At 35.6% G+C, this 23,264-nt stretch overlaps 3 protein-coding genes across 4 annotated transcripts in view; all 3 read left to right on the forward strand.

Moving 5' to 3' along the window:
* The first annotated feature begins 292 nt into the window (after positions 1–292).
* LOC306992364 (uncharacterized protein) lies at positions 293–3,876 on the forward strand. Its single transcript, XM_079601137.1, has 4 exons — positions 293–577; positions 1,202–1,312; positions 1,539–1,640; positions 2,671–3,876. Exons 1-4 carry the CDS (start codon positions 392–394, stop codon positions 2,755–2,757), a joined length of 486 nt encoding a protein of 161 aa, XP_079457263.1. The 5' UTR covers positions 293–391; the 3' UTR covers positions 2,758–3,876.
* Positions 3,877–4,069: 193 nt separating this feature from the next.
* LOC306992362 (uncharacterized protein) lies at positions 4,070–7,619 on the forward strand. Its single transcript, XM_079601136.1, has 4 exons — positions 4,070–4,498; positions 4,933–5,043; positions 6,313–6,414; positions 7,153–7,619. The coding sequence occupies exons 1-4, from the start codon at positions 4,304–4,306 to the stop codon at positions 7,240–7,242; spliced, it is 498 nt and encodes a 165-aa protein (XP_079457262.1). The 5' UTR covers positions 4,070–4,303; the 3' UTR covers positions 7,243–7,619.
* A 3,780-nt stretch (positions 7,620–11,399) lies between these two features.
* The window catches only part of nrbp2b (nuclear receptor binding protein 2b), a 21,276-nt gene continuing 9,411 nt past the window's right edge, over positions 11,400–23,264 (forward strand). The window contains exon 1 of one of the 2 annotated variants that reach the window (XM_079601140.1): positions 11,400–11,930. Coding sequence is in view for 1 of the 2 variants with exons in the window: in XM_079601139.1 (XP_079457265.1) it covers positions 11,838–11,873 (36 nt within the window). In the remaining variant the exon portion in view is untranslated. The remainder of the gene's footprint in view (positions 11,931–23,264) is intronic. The other variant, XM_079601139.1, reaches the window with a different exon arrangement.

A 23,264-nucleotide genomic window follows, 5' to 3' on the forward strand; every position in this document is an offset into this window, starting at 1 on the left:
ATAAGTTTTATAGCGACTTTAAATCAGAATAAACAGTAAATCTGATAAAGCAGCACTTTTCAGTGTGAATTCAGACCCTTTCATTTCGGTTTTGAACATGCGAAAAAAATTATAATATTTCCAAGTAATTTTAATTTATAACACAGTAAATAACGCAGACTTTAAGTTTGCTTAAATGCATGTTTGTTTTTATTATTATTCGTCGTTTTATACCAGAAACTAAACCTCGTTGGCAAATTAAAGCCACTGAACACAACAGGCCATGTGATTTACCTCACTAACAGCCATTTTACACCGTGTTTCCCAACAACGGCACAAAAACAAGGCAGACTTCCTGGAACTTCTGTTTTTCAGTGAGAGCAGCAGGGGGTGTTGCTCAGACTGGTTGAAGATGTCTCTAATGCCGTTAGCTCTCCTGTTTGTCTTCTTGACCTCCGCTGAGGCGCAAAGCTCCTTCAGCAAAATCCCAGACTCCTACAAGAAAGGTGTGGAGCTCGCTTTGCAAAATGTCAATGCTCACGAAGGCGTCCAGCAGCATTTTCTCTTCTTCAAAACCATTCAGAAGTCGCAAATTGAGGTAAAGACTTTATCTCTGTTTCTTTCTCTGACTGCCTTTTCCAAGATGTAACTCGGCATGACGTCACGTCATACTAATTGTTTTTTTAGGTAAAAAAGTCGAAGCTAAAAATTAATTGCTAAAAAAGTAATGTGCTTCCAGAAGAGCACAAAGTGGGAAATGCCTAATATATAGTTTGAATGTACAATCATAACATGATAGTGTTGCTGGCTGCTGGGAAATGGACTTGTGGGGTGAATGCCAAAAACACCCCAATTTATCAGATTGATATTAAAGTTTACATGAGCGTTTTCTAAAAATACTAATTGTATTACTATATTTCTGTTCACAAGGTTTTGGTAATTTTGTGGTGTGTTTTTTTATATATATTTTTTTATATATTGCTATAGTTCTTAATTTTAGTTTTAGTTATTTTAGTACTTGAACTAAACAAAAAGAGACATGTTGCCTTTGGCAATAGCTGAAATAAAAGAAATGTAAGTTTTTATATTTTATTTCAGTTGATATTTATTTCAAGTAATGGAAGTGTTTTATTTATTTATTATTATTACATGGTTTTAGTTTTAGTTAACAATAATAACCCTGATGTATGTTCTGCTAACTGAATGAATATCATCTTTGTAGGCAGGGTTTGATGTCACCTACATCTACCATAACTTTTATCTGAAAGCCACAACATGCCAAAGAGGAACTGAGAACGCCGATACAACCACGTGTGCGTTCAGGAATGATCGGGTAAGTGAGGTTTACATCGTGTAAAATAACGGAAACTTATTTGCTCGACCTCGGCACATACCTGTATAATTCGTGAACAGAGCTTGAGGGCTTTAACATTGCACGAACAGCTGCAGTTATATCATAACATACACGCAATTCAATAAGAGCATGTTATTGTACCTTATGATGGAAATCATTTCTCAATGTGGAATACAATTAAACTTGTGTTTATTAATCCTTACAGCCACTGATTGACTGTGCCATCTGCTACAAGACCTACGCTGGAGAGATTGAGGCAGAACCCAAACCATATGTGAACTGTGTGCATAAACCTGCTCTCACCGAGGTGTGTCACAAGGCCAATTCTCACCGCACAGGCAAACGCCAACAAACAAGTTGGCCGTTTGGTTTTAGAATTTGATGAAAAACAACTGTCATGTTCACACTGCCCCAACAGACACACACACAGATTGAACATGCTCAGTCAGGTGCAAACAAACCCCGACTAACGCCGACAGGGGTAACACACTGATCCGACAAAACCCAACAAACGTGTTTGTCTGTGCAGAATTGGCCTCTATGCTTCATATTCTCTGTACATCATCTGCTCAAGCAATATAGACCTGACCACTGATATTAATATTGCACATACTCACTCTTAGAAGAAAAGATTCAACAATTCTGTCAGGCCTTTCATATATATATATATATTACCTGGGTTTTACACTCTTCAAAATAAAGGTTCTTTATTGGCATTGATTCCATGAAGAACATTTTGTAATCTTTCTATTCCACAAAAAGGTTCTTTAGGTTATTAAAATGTTCTTCACACTGAGAAAAATGGTTCTTTTAAGAACTTTTGACTGAAATGTTCTCTAGGGAACCAAAAAAAAAAAAAAGGTTCTTCCATGGAATTGCTTGGTTTGGAACCATTTGAAACCTTTATATTTAAGAGTGCAGGGGTTCCTATCGTGGGATCATTTTATGGATTTAGTTTCAATTCATTTTTAATTTTAATTAAATTGTATGAATTAAACATCTCGTAAACAATTTATCACTAGAAAAAAAAATTAAGTAACTCGTTAAACATGACAGTATTATGCAATCATTTAAGGCATTTCTCCTTATAGAGAACCTTTTTGGCATTAAAATTGAGGCAAAAAACATAAAATTCTTTAACAAACCCCATCAAACCTTTTTTTCTAAGAGTTATTGGCCATGATATTTCATATAAAGAGATTTCAGGTGTTGCATATTCAACAGTAAGATTGTAACTTTGCTTTTCTAAATACAAGTATCCCAGAGCAGATAATGAAATGATCTTTGCATGATCTGTTCATCATGAACTAACCCTATTTAATTGTTTTGACCCCAAGGACATGCAGACAGAGAGAATGGATCACTGTAATAAGATGGGTTACAGTAGCGGATCCCCCACGCTGCTGGCCGTCAAATATCAATGATCTGCTGGAGACGCTCGGATGTTCAGGGTTTGAAGAACACGATGTCATGATCTTAACGGTTTTGTTTCTTCATGCATGTTTACTTCACAAGAACTGAAGTGATAGAAATGTAACATTTTACCACTTTAATTATCACAAGCAACCATCACTGTGACCCTAACTTTTCTTAACATTAGCTTTTCACGGTTATACACGAACACATTTTAAATTGCATACCTATAAATGGATACATCTTGCATTATAAGATATGATCATATTGTATAGTCTTTAAAAGGTACAACCATAGATAATGTTCAAATGTATTGCTTACAAGTAAAGAACATACACATAACTATAAAGTGAATAATAACCAATAACCAGAATCAACATCGGCCTGGCTTTTTGGAGATGGTGAGAACTGATGGATTTGAAATGTTGTAAAAGTGACGCGAAGATTGCGTTTTTATTACTCAAATGGTGAGTAAAGTATTTTATTGAACAGATAAATTGCCATATAGCTCTAACAGAGTTCATTGTAAAAGGTCATATTCGTCACGCAGAGCCGAAGCAAAACCAAAACAATGTTCTTCTACAAAATGCATGCAGTTTTGTTTTTCAACAGCTAGAGGGGAAAAAGTTACATAGTGTACCTTTAACATGAACTAATGATAAACAATACTTTATTAATCTTAGTTAGGCTAATTTCTACTTACTAATATGACAATATTACAAGTTGTATCTGTTAACATGAACAAACAATGAACACGAAATTATATTTGTATTAACAAAGGTTAATGAATGTTATATATGCTCATAGTTAACTAATGTATTAATGACACCTTGTAATGCATTACCATTGAAAATGACTTTTCTAAACTTTTTTCATAATAAAAAAATATGTAAAGATTTAGATTGCTTATTGTCCTTTTTTGTTTTGGGGTTGTTGCTTTTTCAAAATAATAAAAATATACACCTACAAATGACCTGAAGCTAAAGAACATTCACTGGATTTCTTATTTCTTTGTAACTATGTAATGAATTATTACAAATAAATATAATGAACAAACATATCAAGTGAAATCTCTCCTGTTAAGACCATTGTTTCCCGTTTTGTTCATCATTAAACTGGATCAAATCCGGCTCTGTTTACAGTTCACTGACTTGTATTTAAATTAGAATTGGCCTGAAACTCATGATAGCAGTTTGTTTAAAAAAAGAAAAAAAAGGTGACCTACATATAGCATTCTCTCCAATTAAACCAAAATCCTAGTTTTCAGTGTCTGTTCTCCACTGGATGGCAGTCCGCTCGCTCAGACTGCATGATTTCACCTTCATTCCCTCTGTATGTGAAAGCAAAAACACACACCAAGACCGAAAGGAAGAGGACTCACCCCACAAAAACATCCCATCATTGCACAATCTCCCCCGCTCGTCTCTGGCTCCCTCGTGTACTGGGATTAGACTCAACACATCTCTCAGTGTTTACATTCTTTGGAATTTTTCCGGTTCATAACTCTGTGTATCCTCAAGATAAGCCAGTCTGAGGGATTTTCTGGATTGTGTAAAGATGGCTGTGTTTCTGCTCCTCGTCCTGGTCAGCGCTGGAGTTTTTCTGGACACGGCGGAGGCGCAGGAGGATCTCAACAAACTTCCTGATAATTACAGGAAAGGTGTTGAACTGGCTGTGGAACAAATCAACTCACACCACGGAATCAGGAGCGTTTTTCTTTTCTTCAAGAGTTTGGACAAATCTGACATTGATGTAAGTATCTTCACTTGAAAAGAACATACAAATGACTATTAAGTGAATTATATTTTTAAGGTATTACAAATGCATTTTAAATACCTTTAAATGCCTCATAGTAGCTTCAAATAAAGGTTTACTTTTTGCATTATTCAGTATATCACTAACATTAAGAGGTAACACTTTACAATGTGAAGCATTCTATAACTTACCTTCATTTATTTTTAGTTGTATTATTTATAAAAGTTGTTTAGCTATTCAAATAGCTATTTCTGTACATTTTTACATTATTAAGGTAATTGGAGATGTTCAAGTCTGAGTCACAGAAACATTTAAACAGCAACGGATTAACAGCACTGTGATGTGTTTTTTTTTTGTTTTGTTTTTTTAAACAAATGCTAAATTTTAATGTTCACTGAAGTTATGATATTCAATAACCCGGTTTATTCTAGGGTGGGTTTGGAGTGAGTTATATCTACCATCACTTCTACCTCAAAGCCACCAAATGCTCTAAAGGAACTGCAAATGCAAGCCCAACTAAATGTGCTTTCAGAAATGACAGAGTAAGTTTTTTTTCATAACTTCAAATGCACTTCACGTGATTATATTGGTTTATTGCTCCTTAAAAAATTCATTATGTCAAGCTAAAACCCAGCTAACAAGTTTATGTTCTAATAACATTGTGTAAACAGTGATTTGCAATGTTTCTAAAACTTTAAAATGTCCAGGTGTTTTATGATAGTCCTTATGATAACAGCAAATATCAATAACATCATAAGGACATTCTGAGAACATTCAACATTTCTAAATTGATTGTTCGAAAAACATTTTCTGTCAACATCATCATCTATAAATGTTATTTAACTTTACCAGTAGCCTACATATAACTTTTGGCACTAGCGGTAAAAAAAAAAAAAAAAAAATCTTTGTTTTGGTTGTGCTTCGGCCCTGCGTGACTGTGCGGATGAATATGACCCTTTAAAATAGAATAGATTAACTATGTGAGCTAGCCTACACATGGCAATTTGTATTTTTCTGTAATTTAGTGTTTTTTTTTGTTTTGTTTTTATTGCAATAAATTTAGCAATAAAAGAAAGAAAACATATTCGACTACTATCGCCCCTCTAAAGCAATGCATCTCTTGAATAAAATACTTTTACTCACCAGTTGAGTAATAAAACCCCCATCTTCGCGTCGCTTTTACAACATTTGAAATCCCTCAGTTCCCATTTCCGAAAAGCCAAGTAGCTTGATTCTTGATTCGTTTTGCCAAGACTCTCTTCTGTCCGGGGTTTTGTTTAAAACGTTGTTGTTCTCCGAAGGGTTGCAGATTTATCGTGCTCTTTGTCAATCTTTCTCGCTCGTAGTGACACTAACCATCAGACACGCGTCAAATGAGCCGGAGCACCTTTTCTCTATTTACGGATATGACGAGACATACACCGGCGAGTGACGTATGCACGCGATTTCCCACGAAAACCATCCCGACAGGTCTAAAATGAACACTTAAATATAACAGGCTTACCAGTGAATCATCAGTAAGACCAAAAAAAAAAACGTTTTGGAAAAAGCATGATGTATTGACTCATCATTTAAATTGTGGTACTTTTGAACAACATAAAGTATGGCATACCTTTTAAAGATTGTTTTATTTTGTACATAACCTTTACAAAACGTTAATGAAAGTTGCGGGAATGTAGCCTGTTAGCTGGGAATGCACATGTGAAATTATTTCTACTCAAGTTGTTTCTAATTTTAACATCTTAAATTGAGCTTCAAATGTGTTAGCATGAATATGATTGATCATAATGTTTATCATTTGTCTGATGTAGCCTCTGATTGACTGTGGGATCTGCTATAAGACCTTCGGTGGAGAGATCCAGAGTGAACCGAAACCTTACGTGCACTGTCTTCACAAACCGCAGCTCACACAGGTCATTCATCCCACAAACATGTCACCACCACATACTGCCATTTATTACAAAATCAACACTGCAAACAGGCTGTGAACTGTTGGGCTTGATTGCAATCATGTTGTGCTGTTTTTCACAGTGAACTTTTCTATCTCAAACAAAATCTGTTGATATACAATAAATTAGACGAGCTGGTTTTTTATGATTTCAGGAAAGTTTTGTTTACAATGAAAGCAAATAATAGAAACTGAAAAGGATCTCATTTTCAAAGAAACTGTATTAGGCAAAGCAGGGTTATTTAGTTAACCAAAACCATAAAAAAAGTTCTTAAAAAAATAAAATATAAAAAAAAACTTAAACTTATTTAATTCCTGCTAGTTGCCAAAGCAACTTTTCTCATTTTCATTTAGTAATTACATACAGCACCTTTAAGTGAAAAAAATAAACTAATTCAAAATATATATTTTTATCTGATACTAAAATGACATTGTAATGCAATTTTCAGGAAATCAGCTCCCTCATCCCACACCTCTGTTCACTGAAAATAAAATCAGATTCACTATCTATCATTTAAAAAAAAGGGAAAATACAAAAATGTACTGTTTATTTTTGTGCCCTGATTTCATCCGTGTTCTGTGCTTTCAGTATTATAATACAATCATACAAAAAATTGTGTGATGATGTGTGTATTTTATATTATTTTTAATCACTATTCAAACTCTTGAAATCATTGAAAATGAATTGTTATTCTCGTTTCAGGAATTGTTGAATACGAGAGTTGAACACTGCACAAAAGAGAGCTACTCTAATGGATCTCCATCTCTCCTGGCAGCGAGGAAGGGGTCTTAGAGGAGGAAACATATCACATATCTTTAATATCACTTTTTGATATTCATTTTACAAATTCAGTAATCGGCATCAGTCACACTACACTTTGCACTGTTTATCATAATGAGAAATAGACAACATTCTTCACTTCTCTGTGTCAGTGGAAAATATTAATCATGCTGTTTGTTTCATTTAATCATAAAAAAACATAAACATTCTTAAATAGTATACATTTTGAATATGATTTTATTACAGGATTATACTGGACTGTGTTTGGGTAGATTTATTTTTTTCATTCATGTAATATTTACAGTGACCACAAGGTAGCCTAATTTGTGGTAAAATTCAAAATGGTGTATTTTATGCTCTATTTCAAATAAAGAAATATTTTTGAGTCATACATGGCTAATTATTATTGTTTTGTTTTTGTAGGAGGCAACATATTTCAAAGTAAAATGTTTTTGTGTGGACATTTCTGAAAATGGATCTTCCACTCTAGTGGCATTAATGTTGTTTGTTGAGGACTAAACATATAGCCACACTTTAAAGCAGCACTAGGTTACTTTTCTTTTTTTTGCTCTCGGGGTCCCCCTACAGTTGGGAAACAGTATTGTCCTCTACTACTGTCGTAAACTCTGTCATACATGCACGTCCATTTGTTGACAACCATGATAGCCCAGAACACTGTAGGAGTTCACATGCAGGTGTTCTGCTTGCGTCGCGTGTGAAATGTCTTCATCCAGGTACAGTGGCATATATTTCAGCATGTCATATGAATATAATTTCATGGGTTTTATTTTTTTTCAAACGAAAAATGATCGTGATGCTTACGTTTACAAGCCAGCGTCATTATAGTAGCCTAGTCTATTGGTTACCGTTTTACTGAATCTATATGATACTTCAATGTTTGAGTGGTAGATATAATAACCATATATCGTCAATATTATAATATCAAGCTACCATAGATGAATCTGCAAATTTTACAAATCGATTTATTATAGCTTGAGGCAAGACAAATAAACAAATATCACAGACATGTTAGGTATCCTAAAATATTATTTTGTGCATCTTATATATTTACTTGAAAGAATGTAGCCCCTACCAAACTTGTACACGCCCTTTATAGGCTTTCATTTGATATTTGAAAGTCCGCATCGGTCGAGCATAGGGTTGCCACCTTTGAAGTGTGAAAAACCGGGACACAGATTATTATTATTATTTGTGGTCTGAGTCTGAGTTGTAGGTTGTAAATAGTATTTTCTTTGACACTGGTGGCTCATCCGACTTTGTTGTGTTATCCTCATAGACAGTGGTTATCCTCCTCGTCCGTCTCTCTCCCCATTTCACACAATAGATGTAAATAGACATATTTTAAAAAGCTATCTAGCAACTAAACTCACACTGTATCATCTTGGATGTGTGTTGATGCGCGCGCGCGACCGACCGACAGCACAGGCAGTTGCTAGGCGATAAGTTGAGCTTCCAATCAAATAAAAGTAAACGCCTGGCATTTGCCAATCCACTGTTTTACCCGTTTTTACCATGTTTTTTACCCGTTTACGGACACAGGATCGGATGTACTGTACACAACTATGAAGAAAACACAGTAACAGTAGACGGAAACGGTTTAATTTGAAACCAGGAAATTCTACTTTAGAAGTACATTTTCACAAAAAAACGGGACAATTCGTGTCCCGGGAAAGAATATGAATTTTCTGGGACTGTCGCTCAAAAAAGAGAATAATCCCTGGAAAACCGGGACGGGTGGCATCGGGCACCCCTCCTCCTCCTTCAGCTCACGCCAGCGAGGAAACGCTGGCCCAATGTTGATCCTCGTTCTGCCTTTAATACGATCACTTTCTCGTTTCCTCTTTTTGCTTTCCTCCGACAAAACCTTTGCTTTCTTGCTTTTCTGTGCTGCTTCGGCCATGACTATAACATTTGGCAAACAAACGCTAGTTTGGCTCGCACGTCCGATTTTAAGGAAGTGGGGGTGGTGGTGGAAGTGACGTATATGCCGTAAAGCAGTCGAATTTTGTAGTTCTCTTTGTTCGCCGGTTACTACCCGAAACCCGAAGTTTAAAAGTACGATTAAAAACGCTACAGACCCCGTCAGGCTATGGCAGACGTGTCATTCAACCTAGTGTAAGTCGATGTACCATCACAAGAGACTTGGAAATATATTATTAAGGTTGAAAAGTTACCTGGTGCTGCTTTAATATCACTTTCTGTTAATATTTTTTACAAATTCAGTAATAGGTATCGGTCATAACTTTGCACTGTTAATTGTAATGAGAAATAGACAACATTCTTCACTTTTCTGTGCATCTAAAATTAGTGCGGTGGATATTGTACACTTGTCACATGAATGATGCGATTTGTTTAGTTTCTTTTATTCATTAAACACCATCATAATTCTTAAAGTGCTCCTATGCCATTTTAAAGGTTCCTCTTTTTTTTTGGAGATCTGCTTCAATAGGTTTACAAGCATCCTAGGTCAAAATCTTATTTAATTTTTTCATAATATACATTGCACCATCACATTTTGTCCTCGTAGTGTATGAAATGGTTTGGTCTCTCTAAACCCCTCCTTTCTGAGAGTCTACTCTGCTCTGATTGGTCAGATGGCCCACTCTGATTGGTTTACTCTGCTCTGATTGGTCAGATGGCCCACTCTGTTGTGATTGATTGGTCAGATGGCCCACTCTGTTGTGATTGGTTTACTCTGCTCTGATTGGTCAGATGGCCCACTCTGTTGTGATTGATTGGTCAGATGGCCCACTCTGTTGTGATTGGTTTAGTCTGTTCTGATTGGTCAGATGGCCCACTCTGTTGTGATTGATTGGTCAGATGGCCCACTCTGTTGTGATTGGTTTAGTCTGTTCTGATTGGTCAGATGGCCCACTCTGTTGTGATTGGTTTAGTCTGTTCTGATTGGTCAGATGGCCCACTCTGTTGTGATTGGTTTAGTCTGTTCTGATTGGTCAGATGGCCCACTCTGTTGTGATTGGTTTAGTCTGTTCTGATTGGTCAGATGGCCCACTCTGTTGTGATTACAGTGCTTTTTGGAAACAAAACGACCATTAACATATCTGAATTTCAGCTCCGGATCTTCCTCAGCACTTGATACACAGTGATACGAACAGTAACAATGGCGTCTGTTTTACCGGATCAATTCAAGCCTGAGTCCTCATCCTTTGGAAGTGCAGCAAAGTGGACTGCTTTGACCCTAAAGTACTTTGACAATCCAGATCATCATTTATGAAATGTAACAATAAGAAGTGCAATTTTTAGCAAGGCATTTGCTTAGCCCTTGGCTGAACTGTTGCTCTTTTGTAAGTGTTCTGGCAACATGCAGGGTTTGTCTCTCTTTAGGGTCATTCTGTGACTATTCTGTGCTCTAGATGCCTGATTATGTAAGTGCATCTTGTGCACATTTAGGGAATTTGGTTTCCATTGATTATATAAGGAAATGTAACATAACATCGAATTAAACACTGCCAAAGTAATCAGAAATAACATTCAGCGGTTGATCAGAACCCTGGACAGCACCCAAACATTATTCATGAGTTTATATATGCCTGTTATATAGGTGAAGGTGACTTCAGCAGATTTAGTTGCTTATCCTGAGATACTTGTTATTTTTCGTCTTCAAACAGGCGTTTTCACAATGTTTTGATTAAGTTAATGGAGTCAGACATCAAAGATATGCTTTAAATTTTTCAATAGACAAACAATGATGTTAGATGTTGAAGATGCAGAGGAAGGATTAAAGGTAGGGCAATTTTCGGAGAGACTATCAATAGCGAGCTAGCTTTGAAAGCATAAGATATATGAGGTTTGTAAAAAAAAATATTTGTACATTTTTTTATGAGTAGGCTATTGAAGGCAATATCATGTATATGCATATTATTAATATTTAAAATGAGCTAAAGTCAAATTTGTGTGCAGAATTGTCCAATATTTGTGTTTGTTATTAACAAATCTAGCCTTTTCACATTAAATATGAAATGCAGCCATTTTTGAGCATACTATATGTGAGGGAGACTCAACTGACAGATAGTAGATTGATATACTGTCTATACTAAAATAGTATGTATGTATTATTTATTATACATAATATGTATTTTCTTTTTGATGTGTGTAGGCTATATATGGTCGTGTTGTCTCCAGTCATTACGGTAATCTGTGAGCCAACAGTTGCGCTCGGTGTGTGTGTGTGCGCGTGTCGTGTTTTAAAGCGGTAAACTGTCTGCAAAAGGAGAGGACATCTTATTGTTAACTCTTATTTAACTCTTATTTTGAATATGGAAACCAGCTTGTAATTTCTTTGGCATTTCATTGAATATTAAAATGAACGCGGCACGCAGGAAACTATCGACACAGACATCAGTTGTTCCTGACAGAAAATAATGTCAATAGACGGAGGCGTATTAGTAAGCGTCGAGTCATCTCGTGTGGACGTCCACAAAGCAGCGCGTCACTTCAACGCTGTTTCCTTCGCAACGCTGCATGCGCTGCGTTTGTGTGCCTGTCATTCATTCTGTGACATATAATGACCATGTCGGTCCCGGAGAGAAACTCTGGATCGGAGGAGAAGGAAGACGAGAGCGAGGATGAGAGTGAGATCGTGGAGGAGAGTCCGTGTGGCCGCTGGCAGAAGAGAAAAGAGCAGGTACTGCTGCAGACACGCGTCTCACTCGCCGGTCGTGTCTCAAAACCTTCACAACTGCCTAAATAATCAATTCGTAAATCATAAATGTGCTGGTTTTTAACGTGATGCCCAGAAATGTTGCTAAGGTAGGCAGCTCACTATGATGCTTAAGTAGACAGGGCGCTAATAGGCTGAACATCACATTGATGCCATGCTGTCTGGGTTGGCACTGGAAGCACACAATGATCCCCAAAACGCGGTCTAGGTAGTTCTTATTGTTCTTTTTTTCGGTTTCTTCTTCTTCTTCTTCTTCTTCTTCTTCTTCTTCTTCTGAGAACCGTCTGGTTCGGTTCGGTCAATTTTACGGAAAAATAAATAAAATTATTTTTTTCCTAAAAAACTTTACTTAATCGTAATTGTATAAAACTTGGTAAAGGTTTTGGCACTTGTTGTTTGAAGAAGAAGAAAAAAATCATGGACATGATTCAAAATGGTTAAAGGTACAATATGTAAGAATTTTGTATAAAAATATTTACTTACTGTTTAGTATGAAAGTGTAACGTTAGAATAAGTGAAACAGCGCTGCGTTATCTCACAAGTTTAATTCGTAAAAATAAACTGACCTGTGGGAGTAATTGAGCACTTGCGGTTAGTTCGTTGGAATTACATGTCCTTATTCCTTTATTTCCGCGGGACTCGCGTGTGGCGCTGATACCTGTCTCTCATTAGCAATCGTGCTATGCTTCTTACCACAGTCATGTTAAAAAAACATGAATGTTTTCACTCATCCATAAACATTATTAGATCCATCAGCATGGCAGCAAGTTCCATGATTCTGCTTATCACTGCGTCATCAATCTACGCCTTTGTTATCGTAAGAGGTTAGGGACCCCTAGTGGGAAAAAAATTACATATTGTAGCTTTAAATTGGAAATGAATGGGAGACAAATTTTATCTATTGGAAACGGTTAGTACTGCGCACAAAAACAATCTTACTGAAAACTCATTTGTTAAGATATTTACCTCAAATTTGGGGCACATCTTGTCTATTCTATGGCTTTGATTTTCTCACAGTTTTAGAGTAAAATGTGTTTGTTGTGAAAATATATATTTCATATACAAAATGAAAATTGTATTTTTCATAACAATAAATGCAAAACTTTTTTCAAGTTAACTTTTTTTTAAAACTTTTTAAACTTCAGCAATAATCTGCCAGGTGTCGTATTTTAAAAGAGACCAAACTTAAGTCTTTTCTCCAAAGCATTCAAGATTTATAACCGCTTAAGTTCGAAATTTCATTTTCATGTCTAGATGCTTAAAAAGTGAATAAATGGAGTATAACTACTGCTTAAATATAATTTAAAAAAATATTAGCAAACTAAAATATAGTACCATCATTTCATTGAAATAATAATAAATAAAATTAATTCATTTTTGACTGACACGCAGACAGAACCAGAGGGTTAAGTTGGTTAAACCAACGGTGCATTACCACCACGTCTAGTAGGTAGCTCACGATGCTGCTCAAAAATGCATATATATACTGTATATATATATGAAATATATGAATACAAATATATCCTAATTCATATTTAGTTAATTTATATATGGCACGAAGACTTCAATGTAGGTTAAAAATAAACAGTAACGATAAAATAACGGTAGCCTAACACTTTACAAGAAGGTTTCATTTACTAACATTAGTTATTACCGTAACTAACATGAACTAACCATGAGCAATCCATTTGTTACTGTATTTTTAAATCTTTGTTAACGTTATAGTTAATAAAAATACAGCTGTTCATTGTTTGTTCGTTACTCTACAGTGCATCAACTAATGTTAACAAATACAACTTTTGATTATAGTAGTGTGTATTAGTAAATGTTGAAATTAACATTAACTAAAGATTAATAAATGCTGTAGAGGTGCATTATTGATTCATGTTAACTAATGTTAACTAGTAAAACCTTACTATAAAGTGTTACCAGAATAACAAACACAAACATTAGAGTGTCAAAAATAATTCAGTTTAATTTGTCTCTTCAGACATTAAAAGTTTAGTGCAGATAACGAGATAACGGACTCACTGAAGGTTATCACAAGCTTACACACTTTCTCATACCGGTCATTTAAATTGCTGAGTCGAGTGCATTAGTTTGACCCTCCCTTAATACTGCTTTTCCATTCATTGGCAAGTGGGTGAGTAAAGTGGTGCTGTGAACAGCCAGCTTTATTAAACCATGCTTCCATTTAGCATTGTACTGTAGGTAAATGACTACTTCGAAAAGTATGCATTTTGGTGGAAATGCTAGTCTGGGTTTCTCTTCACAGATGCATCAACTCTTATTACAGTACTTATTTTAAAGCCTGGAATTTTGCCTTTGAAACACAGAAACGCAGACATTTCCTCTTTCTAAAATAGAACCAGAAAAAGCCTCCGGGTTCTCTTGGAAAGAGTTCAGCACACTAGATTAAAAACAAATTTTTGTTCTGTATCGTCAAGAGAAAGGCATGCATGATGACATACAACTTGTTTAATTATTAAACGATCAACCGACCATGAATAAGGTGGTCTGCACACACAGACATGCACATTTTCCACCCTGAAGATATGAAGAAGTTCTTATATCAGTGATCTAAAGAACATCTGCCGTCATCCACAATTATCGAAGTATCAAATTCCTGCACAGATAGACAGTTTAGACCCAGTTCGACTAGTTTGAAGCATGAGGATTGTGTGAGCTCAGCTACGTTAGAAACTCATCGCACACTAATGCAGAAGCACTCAGATGTTCTGATACCACATTATCCTCCTGCTTGAGTGATGCTTTCCCATTACGTTACTTGGAGAAGTTATCAGCCATGACTGGACACTTAGCATTAGGGTGTCTGACTCTATTAGTATTGATAGATCTTTCATGGCATTACAAACGCGACATATACCATTATGATATGATATAGAGGAGTGTATACTCAATGCACACTTTCAAAAATACAGGTTTTAAAATGTTTTTTTTTGCAGCAATGCCATAGAAACCTTTTTTTTCTTAGTGTGAAGAATATTTTTAAAATCTAAAGAAATTTTTTCCTTCATAAAGATTATTTTGTGGTATGGAATGGTTCAATGCATGTTAAAGGTTCTTCATGGAAAGTTATAGGAACTCCGTTATAAAAACTAGCCACCAGGGAAGTCCCCCGAGAACTACATTTTCCCTGAGGGCCATTTTCCCGGTTTCATTCACTCTGCCGGTAGGAACTCTGAAGTGATGTAAGCCGGGCGACAGCGACGTCATTCAAGCGTAGCATTCAACAACATCAACAACTGGATGCCACGATTGGAGCTGTGTTTTTGTTGCGTGATAATGGATATGGAATGTATAATTTATGCGATTGAAAGAGCGATTATACGATTTTTTTGTCTGTTACGACAGTCACTGTTTCAGATTACGCGATTTTGACTCCTAAAATCTTGTCGTGCACAAGAAACATGTCAGACTACACGTTGCTTTCCGACCAGCCATCGCGTGCTGTCTCACACACACATTCACTCGCACACATACTCACTCACTCACTCGCACACACACACACACACACACACACACACACACACACACACACACACACACACACACACACACACACACACACTCGAAAAAATAAAATAAAAATCCAGATGTACTATTTGGACCCCACACAAGAAAGGATTTTTCTAAGTTGTAATTAAAACATAGGGCTGTAAACGATTAATCGTGATTAATCAAACCCAAAATAAAAGTTTGTGTTTACATAATATATGTGTGTGTATTGTGTATAATTATTTTGTATATATAAATACACACACATGCATGTGTATATATATATATATATATATTTGAGAAATATTTGCATTTATATACTGCATATATATTTTTATATGATTTATATTATATATAAATTGAACTATTTTATATATAATTAACACATTTTTCTTAAATATATACATGCATGTGTGTGTGTGTATTTATATATACAAAATAATTATACACAATACGCACACATATATGTGCAGATGTTGTTGACTGCTGCAGTCAATGAGTGTTGTAATTTGAGAGCCTTGTTGTTGTTACCAAGTCAAATTCCTAGTTTGTCTCTGCAAACATGGCCAATAAAGCTGATTCTGATTCTGATATTATGTAAACACACACTTTTATTTTGGATTCGATTAATCGCGATTAATCGTTTACAGCCCTATTAAAACATTACATTTAAGCATTTTGTAGACACTTTTATCCAAAGCGACTTACAAAACAGGAACAAGGCACTCATCAAAGAGCCAAGTTGTAGCACACAATGGCAGGTTTATTAGACAACTAGATTTTGAAACCAGCTAGAGAGGACAAGAAATGCAGAGTAGATTATTTAGGTTTTTTTATATCATTTGTGTGTGCGTGCATTGGTTTAAGAGTCTGGGTTGTTAAGTGCTTGTGGAAGAGCTGTGTCTTCTGCTTCTTCTTGAAAGATGTGATGTCCTCAGTAGTTCGGGTGGAGGTTGGCGGCTCATTCCAGAGAGGGTGACAGTTTTGGAGAGTGACTTTTTGCCTCATTGTTAGGGAACAACAAGGCGTCGCTCATTCAATGACCTGAGCTGGCGAGAGTGAGGGAGCATGCATTTGTAGATATAGGGAGGAGCTGCTTCAGTAGTAGTCCTGAAAGCCACCGTTAAAACTTTAAACTTGATTCTGTCCACAACTGGGAGCCAGTGGAGTGAGATCAGGAGGTGGGTTCTCTTTGACTGATGGAAGACTAGACGTGCTGCCGCGTTATGGATCACCCGCAAAGGCTTAGTCATGCTGGTTGGAAGGCCCGCTAGTAGAGCATTGCAGTAGTCCAGTCTTGAAATTACAAGCACTTGGTCAACTAGCTGTGCCAGGAAGGGTCAGATTTTCCTGATGTTGTAGAGTGCAAACCTACATGACTGGGCCGTTGTTGAGATGTGGGTGGAAAAGCTCAGCTAGTCGCCAAACACCAGGTTCCTTGCTGTCCCAATGACGTTGTGGTCAACTGATGGGTTTGCAGGGATTACAAGGAGCTTTGTCTTTGCAAGGTTGAGCTTCAGATGACGCTCCTTCATCCAACTGAAAGGCAGGCAGATATACAAGCTAAAACCGTGTGGTCATCAGGTTTAAATGAAAGATAGAGATGAAAGATCATCTTCATAGCCATGGTAGGAGAAGCCATGTGAGGTTGTGTAAATGGAGAAAAGAAGAGGAGCGAGCACTGAGCCTTGAGGCACCCCAGCTGGTGTGACTCAGACACCCCTCCTCTCCACGAATAAAAACTAGGGCGTTCTCTGCGGAGTATCCGCTTGTCAAGCCAGACTGGTTTTTATCAAAGCACAGTATATTAAATGTTAAATCCTTAGTGAAAGTTTCATTGTCTTGCATTAAAATGGGTTACACATGAAGTTGTGGGGTCAAGATCAGTCAGACAGGTGCACAAGAGTAGATACTGTCGTCAACACACACCATGAGCTTCGATCCCTCTGGAGCTGTCAGCTGAACAAGCAGCGCACTCGACCTGTGTTAATTAAAGGAACAGCTCACAATTTCACATTCCCCACTAATGGTATTGAAGATAGCCATTCAAATGTCTCTCATCAGCTTTAACAATACTAAATCCAACTCAGGAAGTTGCAGATTTATAACTTCTAAAATGCACAGCATAATTACAAAACATCAGTTTCCATTAGACATCATCAGGAAGTAATTTTATTATGACATGCAACCCTCAATAACTATTTCTACCACTGAGAAATTATTTGACAGTATATTTTCAGAAATTCTTTCTGAAGTCTTGGGGTTTTCATTCTTCCGAAGACGTGAATAATGCATACAGGACAAACATACATCAATACTAAGAATAAATATTTACAGGAACAGAGAGTTTTGCTTTACGAAAGCGGATTGTCAGTGTTTTCCTTCACAAGTGGATGTTGAGGACATGATGTTTGGATTTTTGTGGCTGCAGCAGGAAATTGACACTTGGATTGTTTTTCATTTCCTGAGTTCTTCCAGGAAAGTGCAGGAAATGTTATGTTAGAAACACATTTACAGTTTCTTTATTTATCTCCTATTCTAATACGAATGTGAACAAATATTGTTTATTGTTTGTTTTTTAGAAGTACTTTTCATGACCTTAATTATTTCCTAGTGTGTGGGCAAATTATTCTCTTGTGACCTCCTATAAACTCATATACCGGTACCTGGAAATCTCATGCCTGGAGGGGTAGTTGAACTTTCTATTCAAAAGGATTTTCACCTCCAATAAACCGTCAGTTTATAACAGCTTGTTTTCTCTTTTTCACAGCTTTGGTTAGGTAATGCACTGGGTAGTAATTAGTGTCTCTTTATAGAGATTTTCTATATTAAAGGTCTGTTTTGCAAGAACATATTAATGCTTCTTTCAGAACCGCAGATGCCATTAATGACTGTTGGAAGGGATTCACGTCATTATAATGATTGATTCTTGTTTTTTGGCTCAACATGCTCTCAGTTGGCTCGGATGCATTTATTTACCTTTTAAATTCAGCTTTCGGTTTTAATTATCTCTTTTTCTTAGAATGTGTTGAATGTGTTCTCCGATTTCTACAGAAAATTCCCAAGAAATAGGGAAAAATTTACTTTGAAGGGTTTCATAGTCATTGACCTTTTTTTAGATAGGCTATAGTTCTACAGATATTTAAGAAATCAGTAAAACAATAAATACATTAATAAATCAAATGAATTAATCAATCATGACTATTGGTAAATTGATAAAGGAGTCTACAAATTGATAATCAAAAATAATTAATAGCAACATAGATACATTGAAAATACAATATTCAATCAATAACAAAATGATAACATTGGAAAGTTATTTTTGAACAAATTATTAAAATTAAAATGTAGTTTTAATTTTATCAATTGATTTTTCTATTCAATTTCAATATATACCTGGCATATAAATCTGGTATATTTTCTACAGGTTTTTGTTAATTTAATCCTTTATGATGACCATAAAATCCCAGTATGATTAGGCTAATCAATGTTTGATTTGTTGTCTCCTTGTGTTTTCACAAGATTGATGGTCTTTCAGAAAGTTCAACCCTAATCTCTTGTTCACTGGGTTATATACAGTCCAGATACCAATAAGATAAACACCAACTGAACATGAAATTTGACATTAGATTAAAATAAAATCTTTGCAATAACGTGTTAAATCAATGCTTATAATTTGCTTTGTCTGACGAGAATACCCTAAAACTCGGCTCAGCGGTACGAAAGGAGAGGAGGAGTCTTTACCAATGACAATCTAAATGCATTTTATTTGTTTCTTTGTAGTATTTGAATACATTAATTCTGCAGTACTGTTTCAGTATTTCCCTAACGAGTGGTTAAAGGAGATTAGTAAATATTTGATCAAATGTGAGTTGGGTTAGTGGCCTGCTAGCTTTGCACACAGACACATTGACCTTTGAGTCTTACATAACTTCTCCAATGAAATCTATTCAGCGAGTGTAGTTTGTTTTACACTCTTGCTAGATATTGACTATTTAAAAAAATAGTTTATGTGTGAATATAGTACTTTTAATGTCCTGTTTTACATACATTTATGTAATGTATTTAATGTAATTACAGTTCAGAAAGCTACATTTCACTCTTTTGCAGTCCACCAGAGACTCATTATTAGAAGATTTTTTTATTTACAGTACCTGTGCATGTTTGACGTACAATCACAGTTAAAATGTACTTACAACATTTGTCCAATCGATAAAGCAAATGCAGGCCATGCTTCAGAGTTCGTTGGCTCCTGGAACAATAGAGCAGTTTTTTTATTATTTCAGAACAATTCTTCCATTGTTTCAACCTCTTTTTATTAAGTGGTTGGTCTGCAAAGCCTGGTATTACCTGGTAAATTAGCAATAATCTAGCAAAGCCCTAGCAACCATCCAGAACAACACGTCCTTGCATTGTGGCAGTGAGTTATGTAAGGGCCAGCACATTCTGTAATATTACTCTCTGTAACCTTTTTCAATTATGCCTTATATCATAAAAAGGAAACTGTGCACTTATGATTTATTTTTTCCCCCTCTGCCTGATGGAAAACTGGTTTCTGATTACCTTAAAAAACTCCAGCCACACATGATCCAGATTTAACCCAGACTAACCTCTTGAGTCCAGGGATGAGCCCAGGGCTGTTTTCTTGTTAGAAGAGGGACAGATTCGACAGCAGTGTCTGGATTTAGAGGTCAGCATGAGGACACTGTCCCTTATCCAAAAAAGCTCTTTCACCTTTTCACATACACACGCACACCAGACGTGACACTGGCAGAAAGTGGCCCGCATAACAGTAGCATGTGAGATTACACTGAGCTATTTTTAACCTCATCCATCTGTGATTTTAAAGCAAAAACTGAAAGGTAGTGCAGGTTTGCGACAGCGACGGAAAAGCTTGAGAAAGAAACTCTTATGATACATCCCAGTATGCAATTTGAAATTATGTAAGGGGTAATGCACAGTCAGCGAAAATAAACCCAGACAGAATAATTCAGACCCTGTTGCTAAGCAGAATACAACTTCATCAATGACTATATACATGATCCTTTTTACATGGCTATTTACCAAATAGGCAAATAAATGTACATTAAATATTTTAGTTTAAGTTATATTGTGTTTGAAGACACACACAGTTATACGAGAGATATGAAACTTGTACAGATATGCAGGATTACGGTTTATCAAGTCAAATATACAATACAGTTTCGCGTTTGACCAATCAGAATCAAGTATTCTAGAAAGCTGTGATAATGTACGTAAGGATATATCAAACAAGCAATTTAACATTCAGACCAAAAGAAGCAGTGTTCGATTAATGATTAACTGACATTTTGCATTTTGAGTCGCCAATGAAAAGTTCCAAAAGAAGCCAAAGCGGAGTGAATGATTCAATGACAGGCACTTGAATCATTCCTGAATGAATCGGTAGTTTTGAACGAGTCAGTTGAATGAATGAATTAAACGACTCACTCTGAAAGACAGTTGCTTGTCGCCACCTACAGACGTAATGATGTAACTACAGAAAGAATCATTGAAAATCCTTACCACTAATACATAGACTGACAATCTGGAACGAGCAAACACGGACAAATTGAGTGAAAAATCTGTGGAAACAATATCCAGTATCAGCACTCTTGCATCGCCAATCAGCCAATCATATTCCACGATTGGAACTAATTGCTGTATAATTGTACATTAGAAAAAAAAAAATATATATATAGTGCATTAAATAACAGCAGTTTCATACATAATTGTGCTTTTTACAAACACATAATGAATGCACAACTTTGATGTAGGCATTTTTTTGCTTTACTAAGTTCCTTATCAATCAGTATCAACTACCATAAAAAATGTTCGTGCAGCAAAAACAGTGAGAATATAGAGACTTAATGCTTTTATAACTCTGAGAATAGATTTGTGTGGGTTAATGTGTTAAAGAAGACAGGTGTAATTATAGCTAAAATTATACTGTATTGAAGAACACCTCAGGGAACTTTACTCATGCATGCCAACAATTATCTTTATGCTTTTTTTGTGCATGGCTGCTTGTCGAAAAAGTATTTTTCTATGTATATTTAACTGTGGTATTATTCTGGTGTACAAAATAGGCTTTGTTTATTGTTTGTTAGCCTTTAAGAGAATTTATAAAGGGTTTTACCATGTGGACTAGTTTCATCGAAGTTTCCGTAAATCCTCTATTATGTCTGTTGCATTCCAAGATGTATTAAACCTCAGCCCCAGTAACCTCTTGACCGCAGGTGAAACCCTGTTGCGGGCAACATGCCATACAAGACCAAAGGATTGTGGGTAATCCATTTAAATCAGGGCTCAGACGGCGGTTAGTACTGCACTTCTTCCATGATGTTGTAGGATCAGCCCATGGTACCCAGAAAGCCTTTAAGATTCAAAAGAAATGACACTTTTAACTTAAAACCCGAATTTAAAGGTACATTTTTAAAAAAAAAAATTGAATATGCTTAATACATTTGATTTTATTCTATTATATAATTTTACTAAAATAGTTTTGCATAAAATACATATTTATGTAGTTAAAAATTTTTTTATATATATATATATATCAATAATATCAAATTAAATAATGTAACCAGTAAAAATGTTTTTTGAGTCTTTAAAAAAAATATTTTTTATATTTATATATATATATTAATATAACAATATGAAAAAAATATTTTATTACCGGTATATATTATATAATATTATATATATATATATATAACTTACATTTTGATTTTATTGTTATTATTATTATTTATTATTCATATTAATTAATGATCAGAACCCGATTTTTTTTTTCTGAGATGCACAAAAATAGTAGATATCTCATAAGCCTGATCTTTTTATTTGTTAACATTTTATTTTTGATCAAAAGATTGTCTGGTTGCAGATTGATAGCACATAGAAAGATAAATGGCTTTTTTTCCTCCTGTATATTTTTCTCCATCCTGATAGACTCAAGTTTACATAGAATCTGGCATTTTCCATAACATAATATATCAAGAAAATATTCCTCTAGGACTTCGGTACTGGTTCCAAAGGGTTAAAGCCACAACCTCTTGGTTACCACCATCAGAAAGCTACAGGAAAAGCACGTCTGCATCCTTATTTATTGTGTGAGGCCGATATATCGCAGTCTTCTGAGTGCTTGGCTTGATTCCCAGCTGATGACTCAAAGGCTTGCACAGTTCCTCCACAACTATAATCACATTATTAACCACAACAAGTGTATGATGATACTGAGGAGGGATCATTTTAGCATGTTTTGAATGATCACCAGTGTACTAGAACACAGATATGAGTCATATAATAAACCTTATATCTTGAATAAATAAAATTAGCCTGAATTTGGGCATATGGTGTGTTAAGATACCCAGCGATTCTGCCATTTGCCTGCAATAAACACTTTTGATCCAGTCATATCTCTAGAAACAGCTTGGCTCCGAGTGTCAGCCAGAAAGAGGTGTACCGTAAAACATCTAATAGAGGTGACCGTTTCCTGGCCTCAATCAAACAACGCGGATTGCAACATGCATGCACGTAATAGTGTTCTGCCTAGTCTTGATCTTGAATTTTATTTAACCACTCATATCATACTTGAGGGAAGTATTGCACAATTTTTGCATTCTTATCTACACTAGTACCATTTAAATGTTTTGGGTCAGTCTCTTCTGCTTACCAAGGCAGCATTTATTGAATCGTAATACTGTGAATTTAATCTATTTTATATATTTGTAAAATGTAATTTATTGATGTCAAAGCTGTATACATTATGAGATGTTCAGCAAAAGTGTGAAAA

The sequence above is a fragment of the Phoxinus phoxinus genome (genome assembly GCF_949152265.1).
Source record: "Phoxinus phoxinus genome assembly, chromosome: 24".
In the NCBI taxonomy this organism is placed as follows: Eukaryota; Metazoa; Chordata; class Actinopteri; order Cypriniformes; family Leuciscidae; genus Phoxinus; species Phoxinus phoxinus.